This window comes from Petromyzon marinus, chromosome 61 (genome assembly GCF_048934315.1).
Source record: "Petromyzon marinus isolate PM22_M1 ecotype Great Lakes invasive population chromosome 61, UKy_Petmar_22M1.pri1.0, whole genome shotgun sequence".
Classification (NCBI taxonomy): Eukaryota; Metazoa; Chordata; class Hyperoartia; order Petromyzontiformes; family Petromyzontidae; genus Petromyzon; species Petromyzon marinus.
This window is the reverse complement of record NC_133727.1, coordinates 6347933-6361844: the sequence shown is the minus strand read 5'-3', so window position 1 is coordinate 6361844 and position 13912 is coordinate 6347933. Positions and strand designations below refer to the sequence as shown.

At 48.9% G+C, this 13912-nt stretch overlaps 1 protein-coding gene across 4 annotated transcripts in view; it reads left to right on the top strand.

Annotated features, from left to right (window-relative positions):
* LOC116955670 (glycine receptor subunit alpha-2-like) overlaps nt 1-13912 on the top strand; it is a 224304-nt gene that overhangs the window by 145407 nt on the left and 64985 nt on the right. For all 4 annotated transcript variants that reach the window (XM_032976897.2, XM_076053484.1, XM_032976900.2 and 1 more), the window contains exons 5-7: nt 7961-8043; nt 9304-9441; nt 12503-12717. In XM_032976897.2, the coding sequence (XP_032832788.2) occupies nt 7961-8043; nt 9304-9441; nt 12503-12717 (436 nt within the window). The remainder of the gene's footprint in view (nt 1-7960; nt 8044-9303; nt 9442-12502; nt 12718-13912) is intronic.

The window sequence follows — 13912 nt, the reverse complement described above, 5'->3', positions numbered from 1 at the left end:
ATAGTGTTAGTTACAATATAACTGGCGTTAGTTACAACGTAACTAGCGTTAGTTACAACGTGACTGGCGTTAGTTACAACGTAACTGGCGTTAGTTATATCAGTACACATTTTGCGCTAAGTTTATTTACATTATCACATGTGCTTTGATTGAAACAAAAATCTCAACATTGTTGCAAAGCACACGCATACACCACAACCAATATGTTTTGCTCCCCCCCCCCCCCCCCCCGAGAACGAATGCGTCGTCAAAAAATGTAATGTTTCTCTGCAATTGCATTGCGAACGTAGCCGAAGCGTGGCTAAGCATCGGCTACTCTGGCTGCTCAAGAACGCCCCCCCCCCCCCCCATTCACGTAAGGGTGACTTCCACGTGGCCAGAGTCGCCACAGAAATAAATGCATTGTCCGATGCCGGGTGCACGGCATCGCGGCCCCCACATTCTCACCCCGATTCTCAGCGATGGCATTTAGGCAAGAAGGGAGCCAGGGTGGTGGTGGGGGGCAGTGCCGGATGACCCCAGCAGCACGAGTAGCTACATAATGCTACGGGCCCCGCACTTTTAAGGCCCCACCCCCTGCGCTAAATACTTTCAAGCTATCAATTCCGGTTCAGTGATTCTGCACTTGCTCTATTACTATAGTACTATACTGCCTTCAACTTTTATATGAACGAGCGGGTGTTTGAGGTTAGCGATTTGTCGTGTTATCTGGTCCGTATCGCAGATGAAAACAGCACGATGACTCTACTATGCAAGTGAAAAAGAAATGTACGTGTTTTAATATTAACGTGTTTTTTTTATTTCGATTTAAAGCTTTCGTGACTGCAAAGATTCATCTTCTTTGGTTCTTTCGGTAAAGTCACGTAGAATGAGAATAAAATAATAAATTGGTAAAATAAAATAACACAATAATATTCTCACGACGTTTCGGCCACAACACAAGCGGCCTTCATCAGGTGAAGGGACGAGACTGTCTGGAGGACAGCGCTGGAGCGAACAAAGCCACGCTCAGACCGCGACCTTTAAGCTGTGTGAGAAGAAACAAAGCGCCTTGACAAAGGAATTAGCATAGCATTTAAATGGCTGAGTGATTAGCTTGTGACTGGTCACAGAAATGGCTATGTTAAAGTCAAAGCCTACACATCCACAGAGGCACCTAGTACAAATCAAACAGGAGAATTTAGCATTGAAATAACTGAGGTAGTAGCTTGTGACTGGTCACAGAAATAGCTATGTTAAAGTCAAAGCCTACACATCCACAGAGGCACCTAGTACAAATCAAACAGGATAATTTAGCATTAAAATGGCTGAGTGATTAGCTTGTGACTGGTCACAGAAATGGCTATGTTAAAGTTAAAGCATACGCATCAGCAGAGGCACCCCTTGACAAAGGAATTAGCATAGAATTTAATGCATGGAATTTAATGCTAAGAATTAAAGAAGGTGTTTCTATATATTTATTTATTTAAGGCCCCTTTATAGCATACGCTACAGGCCCCGCACTTAGCTTCATCCGGCACTGTTGGGGCATAGGCTTGATGACAGTCTTTACCCCTTTCCCGTGCGCGGCTGGCTGGGGAATTGTGCAGCACCTCGACGTGCAGCCACGTGTGCAACGAGCGGTCTGGTGGAGAAGCGTGCCGTGCGAGATTGCTGGTGGCTGTGTTCCCCCAGGTGGAATCGCAGCCGATGACAGACAGCGTTCCATGGTTATTACTTTCCCGGAGATGCCCGCAAGCAGCACATTTCACCGACAATGATATTGGGCCGACGAAACCCCGTCCTTCTTGAATGAATTACCGTGACTAAGTACGTAAATAAGCTATTAAATACGTGAAAATCATCATGATAACACAGTAAATAATTACAAATATTAAATAATAGTTGATAAATTAACTTACTTTCATCTCGTCACTTGATCTCTCGTCGCTTTATCTCTCATCACTTTATCTCTCTTCACTTTATCTCTCATCACTTTATCTCTCGTCACTTTATCTCTCATCACTTTATCTCTCATCACTTTTTCTCTCGTCACTTTATCTCTCGTCACATTATCTCTCTCGTCACTTTATCTCTCATCACTTTATCTCTCATCACTTTATCTCTCACCACTTTATCTCTCGTCACTTTATCTCTCATCACTTTATCTCTCATCACTTTATCTCTCACCACTTTATCTCTCGTCACTTTATCTCTCATCACTTTATCTCTCGTCACTTTATCTCTCATCACTTTATCTCTCGTCACTTTATCTCTCATCACTTTATCTCTCATCACTTTATCTCTCATCACTTTATCTCTCGTCACTTTATCTCTCGTCACTTTATCTCTCGTCACTTTATCTCTCGTCACTTTATCTCTCATCACTTTATCTCTCGTCACTTTATCTCTCGTCACTTTATCTCTCTCGTCACTTTATCTCTCTTGTCACTTTATCTCTCATCACTTTATCTCTCACCACTTTATCTCTCATCACTTTATCTCTCATCACTTTATCTCTCATCACTTTATCTCTCGTCACTTTATCTCTCATCACTTTATCTCTCGTCACTTTATCTCTCGTCGCTTTATCTCTCATCACTTTATCTCTCATCACTTTATCTCTCGTCACTTTATCTCTCGTCGCTTTATCTCTCATCACTTTATCTCTCGTCACTTTATCTCTCGTCACTTTATCTCTCGTCACTTTATCTCTCTCGTCACTTTATCTCTCTTGTCACTTTATCTCTCATCACTTTATCTCTCACCACTTTATCTCTCATCACTTTATCTCTCATCACTTTATCTCTCGTCACTTTATCTCTCATCACTTTATCTCTCATCACTTTATCTCTCGTCACTTTATCTCTCGTCGCTTTATCTCTCGTCACTTTATCTCTCATCACTTTACCAGTGTAGAGTTCCGGATGTGAACATAGCAAGTTCGTGAATAACGAGGCAATACCGTCTTGCCAGCTGGCATCTACCAGAAGTGTCAATCCCTCGGGGGCCTTCCCCTCTTCCTCTAAGTGCCATGCACGCTGGGATCCACTCCCCCCCCTTGCCCCCTCCCCAAAGTTTCCATGATTCTATGAACCATGTGTATTGATGTTGTGTGTATGCTGTGTCTATTGCTGCTGTGTGTATGCTGTGTGTATTGCTGCTGTGTGTATTGCTGCTGTGTATATACTGTGTGTATGCTGTGTGTATTGCTGCTGTGTGTATGCTGTGTGTATTGATGCTGTGTGTATTGCTGCTGTGTGTATGCTGTGTGTATTGCTGCTGCGTGTATGCAGTGTGTATTGATGATGTGTGTATGCTCTGTGTATGCTGTGTGTATGTTGTGTGTATTACTGCTGTGTGTATGCTGTGTGTATGCTGTGTGTATGCTGTGTGTATGCTGTGTGTATGCTGTGTGTATTGCTGCTGTGTGTATGCTGTGTGTATTGCTGCTGTGTGTATGCTGTGTGTATTGATGCTGTGTGTATGCTGTGTGTATTGATGCTGTGTGTATGCTGTGTGTATTGATGCTGTGTGTATGCTGTGTCTATTGCTGCTGTGTGTATGCTGTGTGTATTGCTGCTGTGTGTATGCTGTGTGTATTGCTGCTGTGTGTATTGCTGCTGTGTGTATGCTGTGTGTATTGCTGCTGTGTGTATGCTGTGTGTATTGCTGCTGTGTGTCTGCTGTGTATTGCTGCTGTGTATGCTGTGTGCATTGCTGCTGTGTGTATGCTGTGTGTATGCTGTGTGTATTGCTGCTGTGTGTATGCTGTGTGTATGCTGTGTGTATGCAGTGTTTATTGCTGCTGTGTGTATGCTGTGTGTATGCTGTGTGTATTGCTGCTGTGTGTATGCTGTGTGTATGCAGTGTTTATTGCTGCTGTGTGTATGCTGTGTGTATTGCTGCTGTGTGTATGCTGTGTGTGTTGCTGCTGTGTGTATGCTATGTGTATGCTGTGTGTATTAATGCTGTGTGTATTGCTGCTGTGTGTATGCTGTGTGTATTGCTGCTGTGTGTATGCTATGTGTATGCTGTGTGTATTGCTGCTGTGTGTATGCTGTGTGTATGCTGTGTGTATTGCTGCTGTGTGTATGCTGTGTGTATTGATGCTGTGTGTATGCTGTGTGTATGCTGTGTGTATGCTGTGTGTATGTTGTGTGTATTGCTGCTGTGTGTATTGCTGCTGTGTGTATGCTGTGTGTATTGCTGCTGTGTCTATGTTGTGTGTATTGCTGCTGTGTGTATTGCTGCTGTGTGTATGATGTGTGTATGCTGTGTGTATTGCTGCTGTGTGTATGCTGTGTGTATTGCTGCTGTGTGTATGCTGTGTGTATTGCTGCTGTGTGTATGCTGTGTGTATTTATGCTGTGTGTATGCTGTGTGTATTGCTGCTGTGTGTATGCTGTGTGTATTGCTGCTGTGTGTATGCTGTGTGTATGCTGTGTGTATTGCTGCTGTGTGTATTGCTGCTGTGTCTATGCTGTGTGTATGCTGTGTGTATTTATGCTGTGTGTATGCTGTGTGTATTTATGCTGTGTGTCTGCTGTGTGTATTGCTGCTGTGTGTATGCTGTGTATTGCTGCTGTGTGTATGCTGTGTGTATTGATGCTGTGTGTATGCTGTGTGTATTTATGCTGTGTGTATGCTGTGTGTATTGCTGCTGTGTGTATGCTGTGTGTATTGCTGCTGTGTTTATGCTGTGTGTATTGATGCTGTGTGTATGCTGTGTGTATTTATGCTGTGTGTATGCTGTGTGTATTGCTGCTGTGTGTATGCTGTGTGTATTGCTGCTGTTTGTATTGCTGCTGTATATACTGTGTGTATGCTGTGTGTATTGCTGCTGTGTGTATGCTGTGTGTATTGCTGCTGTGTGTATTGCTGCTGTGTGTATGCTGTGTGTATTGCTGCTGCGTGTATGCAGTGTGTATTGATGATGTGTGTATGCTCTGTGTATGCTGTGTGTATGTTGTGTGTATTACTGCTGTGTGTATTCTGTGTGTATGCTGTGTGTATTCCTGCTGTGTGTATGCTGTGTGTATTGATGCTGTGTGTATGCTGTGTCTATGCTGTGTGTATTGCTGCTGTGTGTATGCTGTGTGTATTACTGCTGTGTGTATGCTGTGTGTATTGCTGCTGTGTGTATTGCTCCTGTGTGTATGCTGTATGTATGCTGTGTGTATGCTGTGTGTATTGCTGCTGTGTCTATGTTGTGTGTATTGCTGCTGTGTGTATGCCGTGTGTATGCTGTGTGTATGCTGTGTGTATTGCTGATGTGTGTATGTTGTGTGTATTGCTGCTGTGTGTATGCTGTGTGTATTACTGCTGTGTGTATGCTGTGTGTATTACTGCTATGTGTATGCTGTGTGTATTGCTGCTGTGTGTATTGCTGCTGTGTGTATGCTGTGTGTATGCTGTGTGTATTGCTGCTGTGTCTATGTTGTGTGTATGCTGTGTGTATTGCTGCTGTGTCTATGTTGTGTGTATTGCTGCTGTGTGTATGCTGTGTGTATGCTGTGTGTATTGCTGCTGTGTGTATGTTGTGTGTATTGCTGCTGTGTGTATTCTGTGTGTATTGCTGCTGTGTCTATGTTGTGTGTATTGCTGCTGTGTGTATTGCTGCTGTGTGTATGCTGCTGTGTGTACGCTGTGTGTATGCTGTGTGTATTGCTGCTGTGTGTATGCTGTGTGCATGCCGTGTGTATTGCTGCTGTGTGCGTGCCGGGAATCACTCAACAATTTGAGAGGAAGTGAACGGCGGCATATTGACGAGCCCTTCACAATTCCGGCAAATTGCCTGACGAAGCTGGTTGCTGTAATCGCCAGCGGAAGCGTCGTGCCTTTCCATTCCGTTGCACTCATGGCCGTGTTTCTGTATTGTTGTTGTCCCGTGCTCACCATGTGCCCCTCATTAGACATCCGTGAGAAGGATATGTGTAGCTCGTTGGACAAATAAAGGTCCTGAGTTTAAATCGGTGCAACGTTCACAATTCGAGGACTCAATTAAATGTTCGTGGGTTCTACGCTCCAACACACGGCACGTCAGTAACTAATTGAACACGTTTTGTTTTACGTGACACAAGTTTCACTGATTGGCTGCGTCGGGCGGCGGTGTGCGCGGGTTACCAACACGTTTGCATTCACGCGATATAACCCAACCAAAAATAAAAAAAAGCACCTTTATTTTTTTTTTTAAAAACAATTGCTTACCGTATCGACCATTAAAGCCCGGCGAGTGGGGGCTTTGCGACGGGCCCACGACACACCCCTGGTGGGGATGATGACCCGATGGTCGAGACTAGCGGAGGAGCGGTAGCCGAAGGAGGGAAAAACCGCGCCCCCCCCCCCCCGCGCCCCCCCCCCCCCCCCCGGATGAGACGGACGTCTGTCGCGGAGATTGAGCGATGGAATCTTCCGGTGTGTGCAGGAGGAGCGAGCAGGATTTGTGGCATCGCAAGACTCTGGGAGGTGGTGGGCGGGGGGGGGCGATGATGGAGGGAGAGTTTTCATCCTGCAGTATACAGATCATGGCTGTTGTTGATGATGATGAATGCTGGAATTTTAGCTCTTCGGGTGTAGCTGTTGGTGGGGCGGTTGAGAGAAAACGCTGCGCTGCAGTCAGAGCTGCCTCGTGGGCAACGTTTATTAGTTCGCCGTTGCTGCAAGGGGCTGTCTGGGCTGGGGGTGCTGGTTTCTAATGGGCTGTGGCGATTTTTTTTTTTGGTATAATTCCACAGGCGCTGGTCCAGATTGACTTGTTGATGAAGCAGCCAAAACGCATCACCGTCATGTTAAACCCACCCCCTTCCCCCCGCCCCCACTGTCAGTGAAGGGAAAGGGGGGGGGGGAGCCTTTTTCAAATCAAATCGAATCAAATGCAGGCCCCTTCCAGCAGCAGTGGCATGCGAGAAAGCCAAGTCAGGCCTGGATCGTAAGCGTGGAACGGTTGTAACGTTTGGCCAAAGCTGTTCGAATGATTTTTATTTCAAGGATTTTGTCCTTAGCTCTTTCGGTAAATCCACGTTGAAGGGAAACATCATCACACTTGATGATGACCGTTTGTGTTATGGTCGAAACGTCGTGAGAATTGTTTTTATTGTTTTATATATATTTTATTATTTAATTGTTTCCCTTCAACGTGGCTTTACCGAAAGAGCTAAGAATATGAATTACTGCAGTCACGAAAGCTTTAAATCAATTATTTAAGGATTTCGTATTTTTTCTTTTCTGACCCCTTGGCCTCTGCGTTGGTTGTAATGAACGGCAATGCAATGCGCGGGTGGCCTCGGGTTTAACGAAGGCTCCTTAACGAAGCATGTTTTGATTGACGGCCGTCACACGAATTGAGTACGTAGTGAGATGAACGCGAACGAAAACTCCGCCGTGCCGTGAATTTTACCGTAGGCCGCAGCTTGCCTGCGGTCCGATTTTTTTCGGTTGAAAATCAAGGCCCGCCGGGTGATGCCCGGCGTGTCTTTCCCGGTCGCCCTCGCCGCACCGGCGGCTTTTGGGGGTCCGGGGGGCCCGGCCATCGAACCGAGACGGATGTCACCGCATTGTCGCTGCGGCGCTCTCAGAGGAGCGTTTCTGCGGCCGTCTGGAGGCCCTCCTCCTTCCGATGTTAGGAACCTCGCTGGAGCTACAATAGTGCACTTTTAAATCATCTCGATTGAAAACGCATTTCTTCAGAACTGCTGTCACGTGTTTAGTTTGTTGTTACATACGGCGCGGAGGAAGTGGGGAGCGGCGGTGCAGCGGTTAGCGCTATGCTGCGCTCCGAACCCGGCGGACCGAATTCGATTCTCGCTCGTCGCCGACACCGGTGACGATGATCTGAATCGGCCCCGGGCCCTCCCCTAGGTCGACTCGGCCTCGAGTGATTGCCCGGTGCGGTGTGTTGTCGACGTACAACGCGAAAGAATTTCACCGTGCCCGTGCTCACGCGTTGTCTCTTGGGATGCGCGTTTGTGTGGACACGCAGACTCACCCTGACTCTCTCCTGCCCCATGGACCTGAAGAACTTCCCCATGGACGTGCAGACGTGCGCCATGCAGCTGGAGAGCTGTGAGTTTCCCCTCGTCGCGGGACGTCCGTGTCCGCGCGCGTGTGTGTGCGTGTACGCGGCACATCTTAAGTCGGTCAACCCGTGGCACCTGGAGCTGTCCCGTGACCTCCTGCCAGCGGGCGTTCGACACTGCACGTGGCCTTAAAGTGAAACACGGCGTGGCACAAAGCGCCGCGGTGACGGCACCGTCACTCGGTGGCGAGTGGCAGGCTTTGGTATTTGGTGTGCTTGCACGGGAGGCCCTTGAATATCGCGGTGGGTCACGTTCGTGGAAAGTGCCGCGAAAGCCAAAACCGTGATATTGAAAACTCGGGGCCTTGACCTAAACAATGCGGTTGGGTACACGTCAACCAAAGATAGACACATCGCAATTAAAAGAAGGCCTGTGCTGTATGCAAAATAAACGAAATAGCTACGTGATTGAAATAAACTTTGTAAAAACCCGAAACAAACAAAAAAAACATTCCTGGACAATAAGTCGCGTTATGAATGCTGAATAAATACTGTACTTATGATGACCCAAAGCAGGCGTGTGGTGTGTGTGCGGGCGAGTGGGGAGCGGCGGTGCAGCGGTTAGCGCTCAGCGCCACGAACCCGACGACCCGAGTTCGATTCCCGCTCACGCCCAACGCCAGTGACGATTGTCTGAGTCGGTCCTGTGCCTCCACTAGGTCGGCTCGGCCTCAAATGAGTACCCGGTGCGGTGTGTGTAGTAAACATCGCCAATGGGGAGACAAAGGCGGTCGCGCCTGGTGCTGGCCACCCACCCCCTCGTGTTCCGTGTCAGTCTTCATAGGTGCTAATCGTTAACGGCGCATGCCCCAACGGTCACTTAAGCCTACACGGGGGATCTTTGTTGCATATGTGTGTACCTTGAACTCCTTTTGCACCGTGCCTAGCCAACCGTGCAAATCGGAGGCGCTGGTGCAGTGGTTAGCAGGCTGCGCTACCAACCCGGTGACCCCGAGTTCCAGTACCCGACCAATGACATCGGCTAATATCTGAACCGCCCCCTGGGGCTCCGCCCCCCAAGGTTTACTCAGCCTTAAATGATTACCCGTGTGCGGTGTGTAAGCAAGAGCGGCGCCGAGATGAAGGCGGTCGGGCCCTCTCGCGCCCCGTGCCGGCCTTCGTAGGTGCAACTCGCCCGCCAACATTCTGTTGAAGGCTACTCGGGGCTGGCTGGAGGGGTGGGGGGGGGCGGACTTTTGTATCTGGCATCAGCCGTGCGTTGTCGTGCGTTGCGTGCGTCCCCGCAGTTGGATACACGATGAACGACTTGATCTTCGAGTGGAAATCGGAGGGTGCCGTCCAGGTGGCCGAGGGGCTGACCCTGCCCCAGTTCGCCCTCAAGGACGAGCAGGACTTGCTCTACTGCACCAAGCACTACAACACCGGTATTCGCGCTGCCATTGTTCGCGATTCATCAGACACTAATCGATCGAGCTGCCGGACGAAGGGCCCCGCCTCCCTAAGCTGTCGTCACCCCCTTTCACTGTCGTGCACCGCAACAATCCATGTTGTTACGCATATATTTTTTCCCTTCTCTCTCGGTTCTGAGGTGCATGGCAGTCTACGTTTGTTTGATGCGAGTTTGACTTTGGAAGGAAACCGGGGGTTGAAAATGGGGGCCGAAGAATTCCCGGCGACAAAATTAAAATCTTGCCATTTCACATTCTCGGGCGCGCGATTTATATGCCTGTATTTCGTAGAATAATTTCAACTGCATGATGCGCTGTCTCAGAGCGTTCGCTCGATCTCGCAGAGAGAGAGAGGGAGAGAGGCGAGGAGGAATCGCAGACAAGTTGGAAAGCGTGCTCTTTGTTTTTTTCGGTAAAGTCACGTAGGTAAAATAAAATAAATGATAACAACTAAATTAAATCACGACGTTTTAGGAGGCAACGCAAGCTTCCGTCTTCAGGTGGAACAGTCACAGCAAAAAAAGCTGCGTCAAGTGAGGAGCTCTGAGACACCCGAGATTATATAGGCAGGTTAAGGTGGGGGGGGGGGGAGGAGCCAGGAAGTGACGTAGGTGGAGAGGGGGAGGGGCTAAATTAAGCCGCCTTTTGTTATGCTGCACGGGGTTCGGGGGGAGCGGTGGTGCACTGCACGAGAGCGAGTACAGTCCACTGGAAGAAATGGAAATGGCCGTACAATTACAAGGCAGCTAAAGTTTGACTTGGTTTGATGACATCTTTCCAATGGTTGCGTCAATTTAAAACCATCCTCTCGGTCGAAGTTGTGTCTATGTTTGTACATCTGGATGTTGGAAAGCAGCCACGTGGTCATTCAGTTGCCAAAATTTACCACCCCATGCCCTGCGGCCCTCTATACACGTGACGGCGTTGTCGGCCAGCGGACGAGTTCCTCCATGTGGTAAAAACAAAAAAAACGGAGCACCCAGAGAAAACACCCCCCGCCCCACCCCTCCTCACGCGCGTGCGAGGGGGCAACACTCGATCCCACGGAGATGAAGTAAGTGGGGTCCACACTTCGCTGTCGCGAGTTCTCCCGGTGAGCCAGGCCACGGCTCCCCTTCGACACGCGCGGGGAAGGGAGTGCCACGCGAACACCATTGTTACCTCGGCAGTGCTGAATCACGCGTGGCCGCCGCTGCGCGGCTGAACAGGCCTCTGGGTAAAATGTAGCTGGCTGCAGCCGTACATTTATCTTTCAAATTCCAACCGGGGATCTTTGATATTTGTAAGTGTGTGTGTGTGAGACCAACCAAGTCAGAAAATGGCTGCCCTTGCGCAGCCACGGGGAGAACGTTCAAACGCCAAATATACAGGACACATAGAGACACATAGAGACACATAGAGACCGAGAGAGACCAATAGCGACGTGTTAAAGACAAACCGCAGTGCGATTGCGGTGTTGCCACACAGACTATGGACCACCTATAGCAGTCCCAGGCAGCAATTTCATCTCCGGCAGTTAACCCATACCATTTGGGACTGTCCCGTGACCTCCTGTCAGCAAGCATTCAACACTTCAAGTGGCCTCAATGCACGCCTTCCTTGGCGCAAGGCACTTTATAAATCTGAAGTAGAATAGAATGGAATCACCTTCAGCCGCGGCTGCTGCCGTTCTTAATGTGCGGTATTTCTAGTCGCGAGGTATATTGTCTTCCGGGTGCAGCGCTCTCAATGCTGCGCCTGAACTTTTGACGTCTCGCCGGTGGCCTGCTAAGGAGGTTGGGGGAATTAAAGGAGCGCCACGGTGGCGAGGAGATGTTAACTACCTCGCCCGGTATCCACGAAGTCGTGGGTTCGATCCCAGTCCTGACGTCTGTAAGTTTGGAGTTTGCGTGTCTCTCTCTCCCCGTGGTCGTGTGGATTTTTCTCCCGGTCCTCCGGTCTTTTTCCCCCTCCACGTTTAGAACGAACGTCGCGGTTTTAAGAGTATTTTGGGCTGCTATAAATTTCCATACGATGATGACAAACCACTTCGTAATAATAGGGTTTTTCCCCTTTTTTCTGGCAACAAAACTGAAACCTTTTTATAAGGATTCATGTTACTGCATTAACCACAATACCTGCAGTCTTTCTTTGAAGAAAGCGGTCCCTTGGTGTGAACCAATCAGTTTCAAGGACAATGCCAATATATTATCATAGTATGTTTTTTTGCATTTTGACTGCAGGTATTGTAGTTAATGCAGTAACATGAATGCTTGTAAAAAAGGTTTCATTTTTGTTGCCAGAAAAAAAAGGGGAAAAACCCTATTATTACATTTTTGGTACTGGCAAAGGAGGTCCAATGAATAAACCACTTCGTTGAGCTGTCCTTTGTGATAGCCAGGTCGCTTCTGAAAAAAGAGTTATATTGTAGCTCGGTGGGGCCTTACCTGGTAAAAAAAACAAACCATTGTTGACATCGTTTTATACTTATTCTTAGCTCTTTCGGTAAAGTCACGTTGAAGGGAAACAATAAAATAATAAAATATATATAAAACAATAAAAATTCTCACGACGTTTCGACCATAACACAAACGGTCGTCATCAGGTGTGGCGGTTTGCATTAAGTTATTTATTTTTAAACGGCACATTTATTTATTTATTTAAAACGTCAGCGCCACGCGCAGCTATTTGTCAGTTTATTTAGAAGGACGAGTCCATCTATGTTCTGAAAAGAGGAGGGGGGAGACGAAAAATTAATGTATGCTGTCTGAAAGCCACCGTAAGCGTGAACAATCAATTAAGACCTGAAATGGTTTATCAAATCCTTCCAATGATTGCTAAGCCAGAATTCATCTTCTCGGTTGAAATTGTCTCTGTGCTTGTGTATGCGGATAGCCTCATGAACGAATTTTTGTTTTATATATATTTTATTATTTTATTGTTTCCCTTCAACGTGACTTTACCGAAAGAGCTAAGAATATGAATTACTGCAGTCACGAAAGCTTTTGGTTTAAAACCAAGAATGTTTCCGTGGGAACCTTTTCCCCTCTCTCTCCAGGGAAGTTCACCTGCATCGAAGCGAAGTTTCACCTGGAGCGGCAGATGGGCTACTACCTGATCCAGATGTACATCCCGAGCCTGCTCATCGTCATCCTCTCCTGGGTCTCCTTCTGGATCAACATGGACGCGGCTCCTGCGCGCGTGGCGCTGGGCATCACCACGGTGCTCACCATGACGACACAGAGCTCAGGCTCGCGAGCCTCCCTGCCCAAGGTACGACACAGCGATCGCTCGCAAGGACACGGACAGACGTGTTGTGTGTGTGGTGTGTGTGTGATGTGTGTGTGTGGTGTGTGTGTGTGGTGTGTGTAGTGTGTGGTGTGTGTGGTGTGTGTGGTGTGGTGTGTGTGTGGTGTGTGTGGTGTGTGTGGTGTGTGTGTGTGGTGTGTGTGGTGTGTGGTGTGTGTGTGTGTGGTGTGTGTGGTGTGTGGTGTGTGTAGTGTGTGTGTGGTGTGTGTGTGGGGTGTGGTGTGTGTGGTGTGTGTGTGGTGTGTGTGTTTGTGGTGTGTGTGGTGTGTGTGTGTAGTGTGTGTAGTGTGTGTGTGTGTGGTGTGTGTGGTGTGTGTGTGGTGTGTGTGTGTGTGGTGTGTGTGTGTGGTGTGTGTGTGGTGTATGTGTGTGTGGTGTTTGTGTGTGTGTCCCTCCGCGGAGCGGCGGTGCAGCGGTTAGCGCGCTGCGCTACGAACCCGGCGACCCGGGTTCGATTCCCGCTCACGCCCCAACATCGGCGACGATTATCAGAACCGGTCCTGGGCCTCCCCTAGGTCGACTCAGCCTCAAATTACTTCCTGCTGCGGTGTGCAAAAACATCGACACTGGGGGAGACAAAGGCGGCCGGGCGTGGTTGCTGGCCACCCACCCCCTCGTGTGCCGTTCCGGCCTTCATAGGTGCTGCTCGCTAACGGCACTTGCCCCAACAAGTCTGTTGAGGCTACACGGGGGATCTTTATCTTTGTTTTGTCCCTCCCCCCCCCCCCCACGTGTAGCCCACACAGACTCCTGCGGCAAATGCTATGAGCGAGCACCGGCGCGGCGCACCCGGACACTCGTTTAACTCCTTTCCCGTTCCGAGACCGTTGCTGGTGGAGGGCTGTCCCCGTTCACCGCTGAATCTCGGATCGGCGTTGATTGTATTGAGATTGGTGGCGTAGCGGCGCCGTTGTGCCGCGCGCCCTCCCGCCATCGCCTTGCGGGAGCCGCGCTACCGATGAAGTTACGCGATTTTGGTTTTTCTTCCGATTCCATTCCGGTGGCCTGTGTGTACGTGCGTGTACGTCATCGGAATGGGAACGGGTCAAGGCTGACTCGACCTAGGGGGAGGCCCAGCACCGGTTCAGATATTCACCGCTGTGTGTGTTTGGCCATGAGCGGTAATCGAACTCGGGTGGAGGCGTCTGTAGTGCCGTGC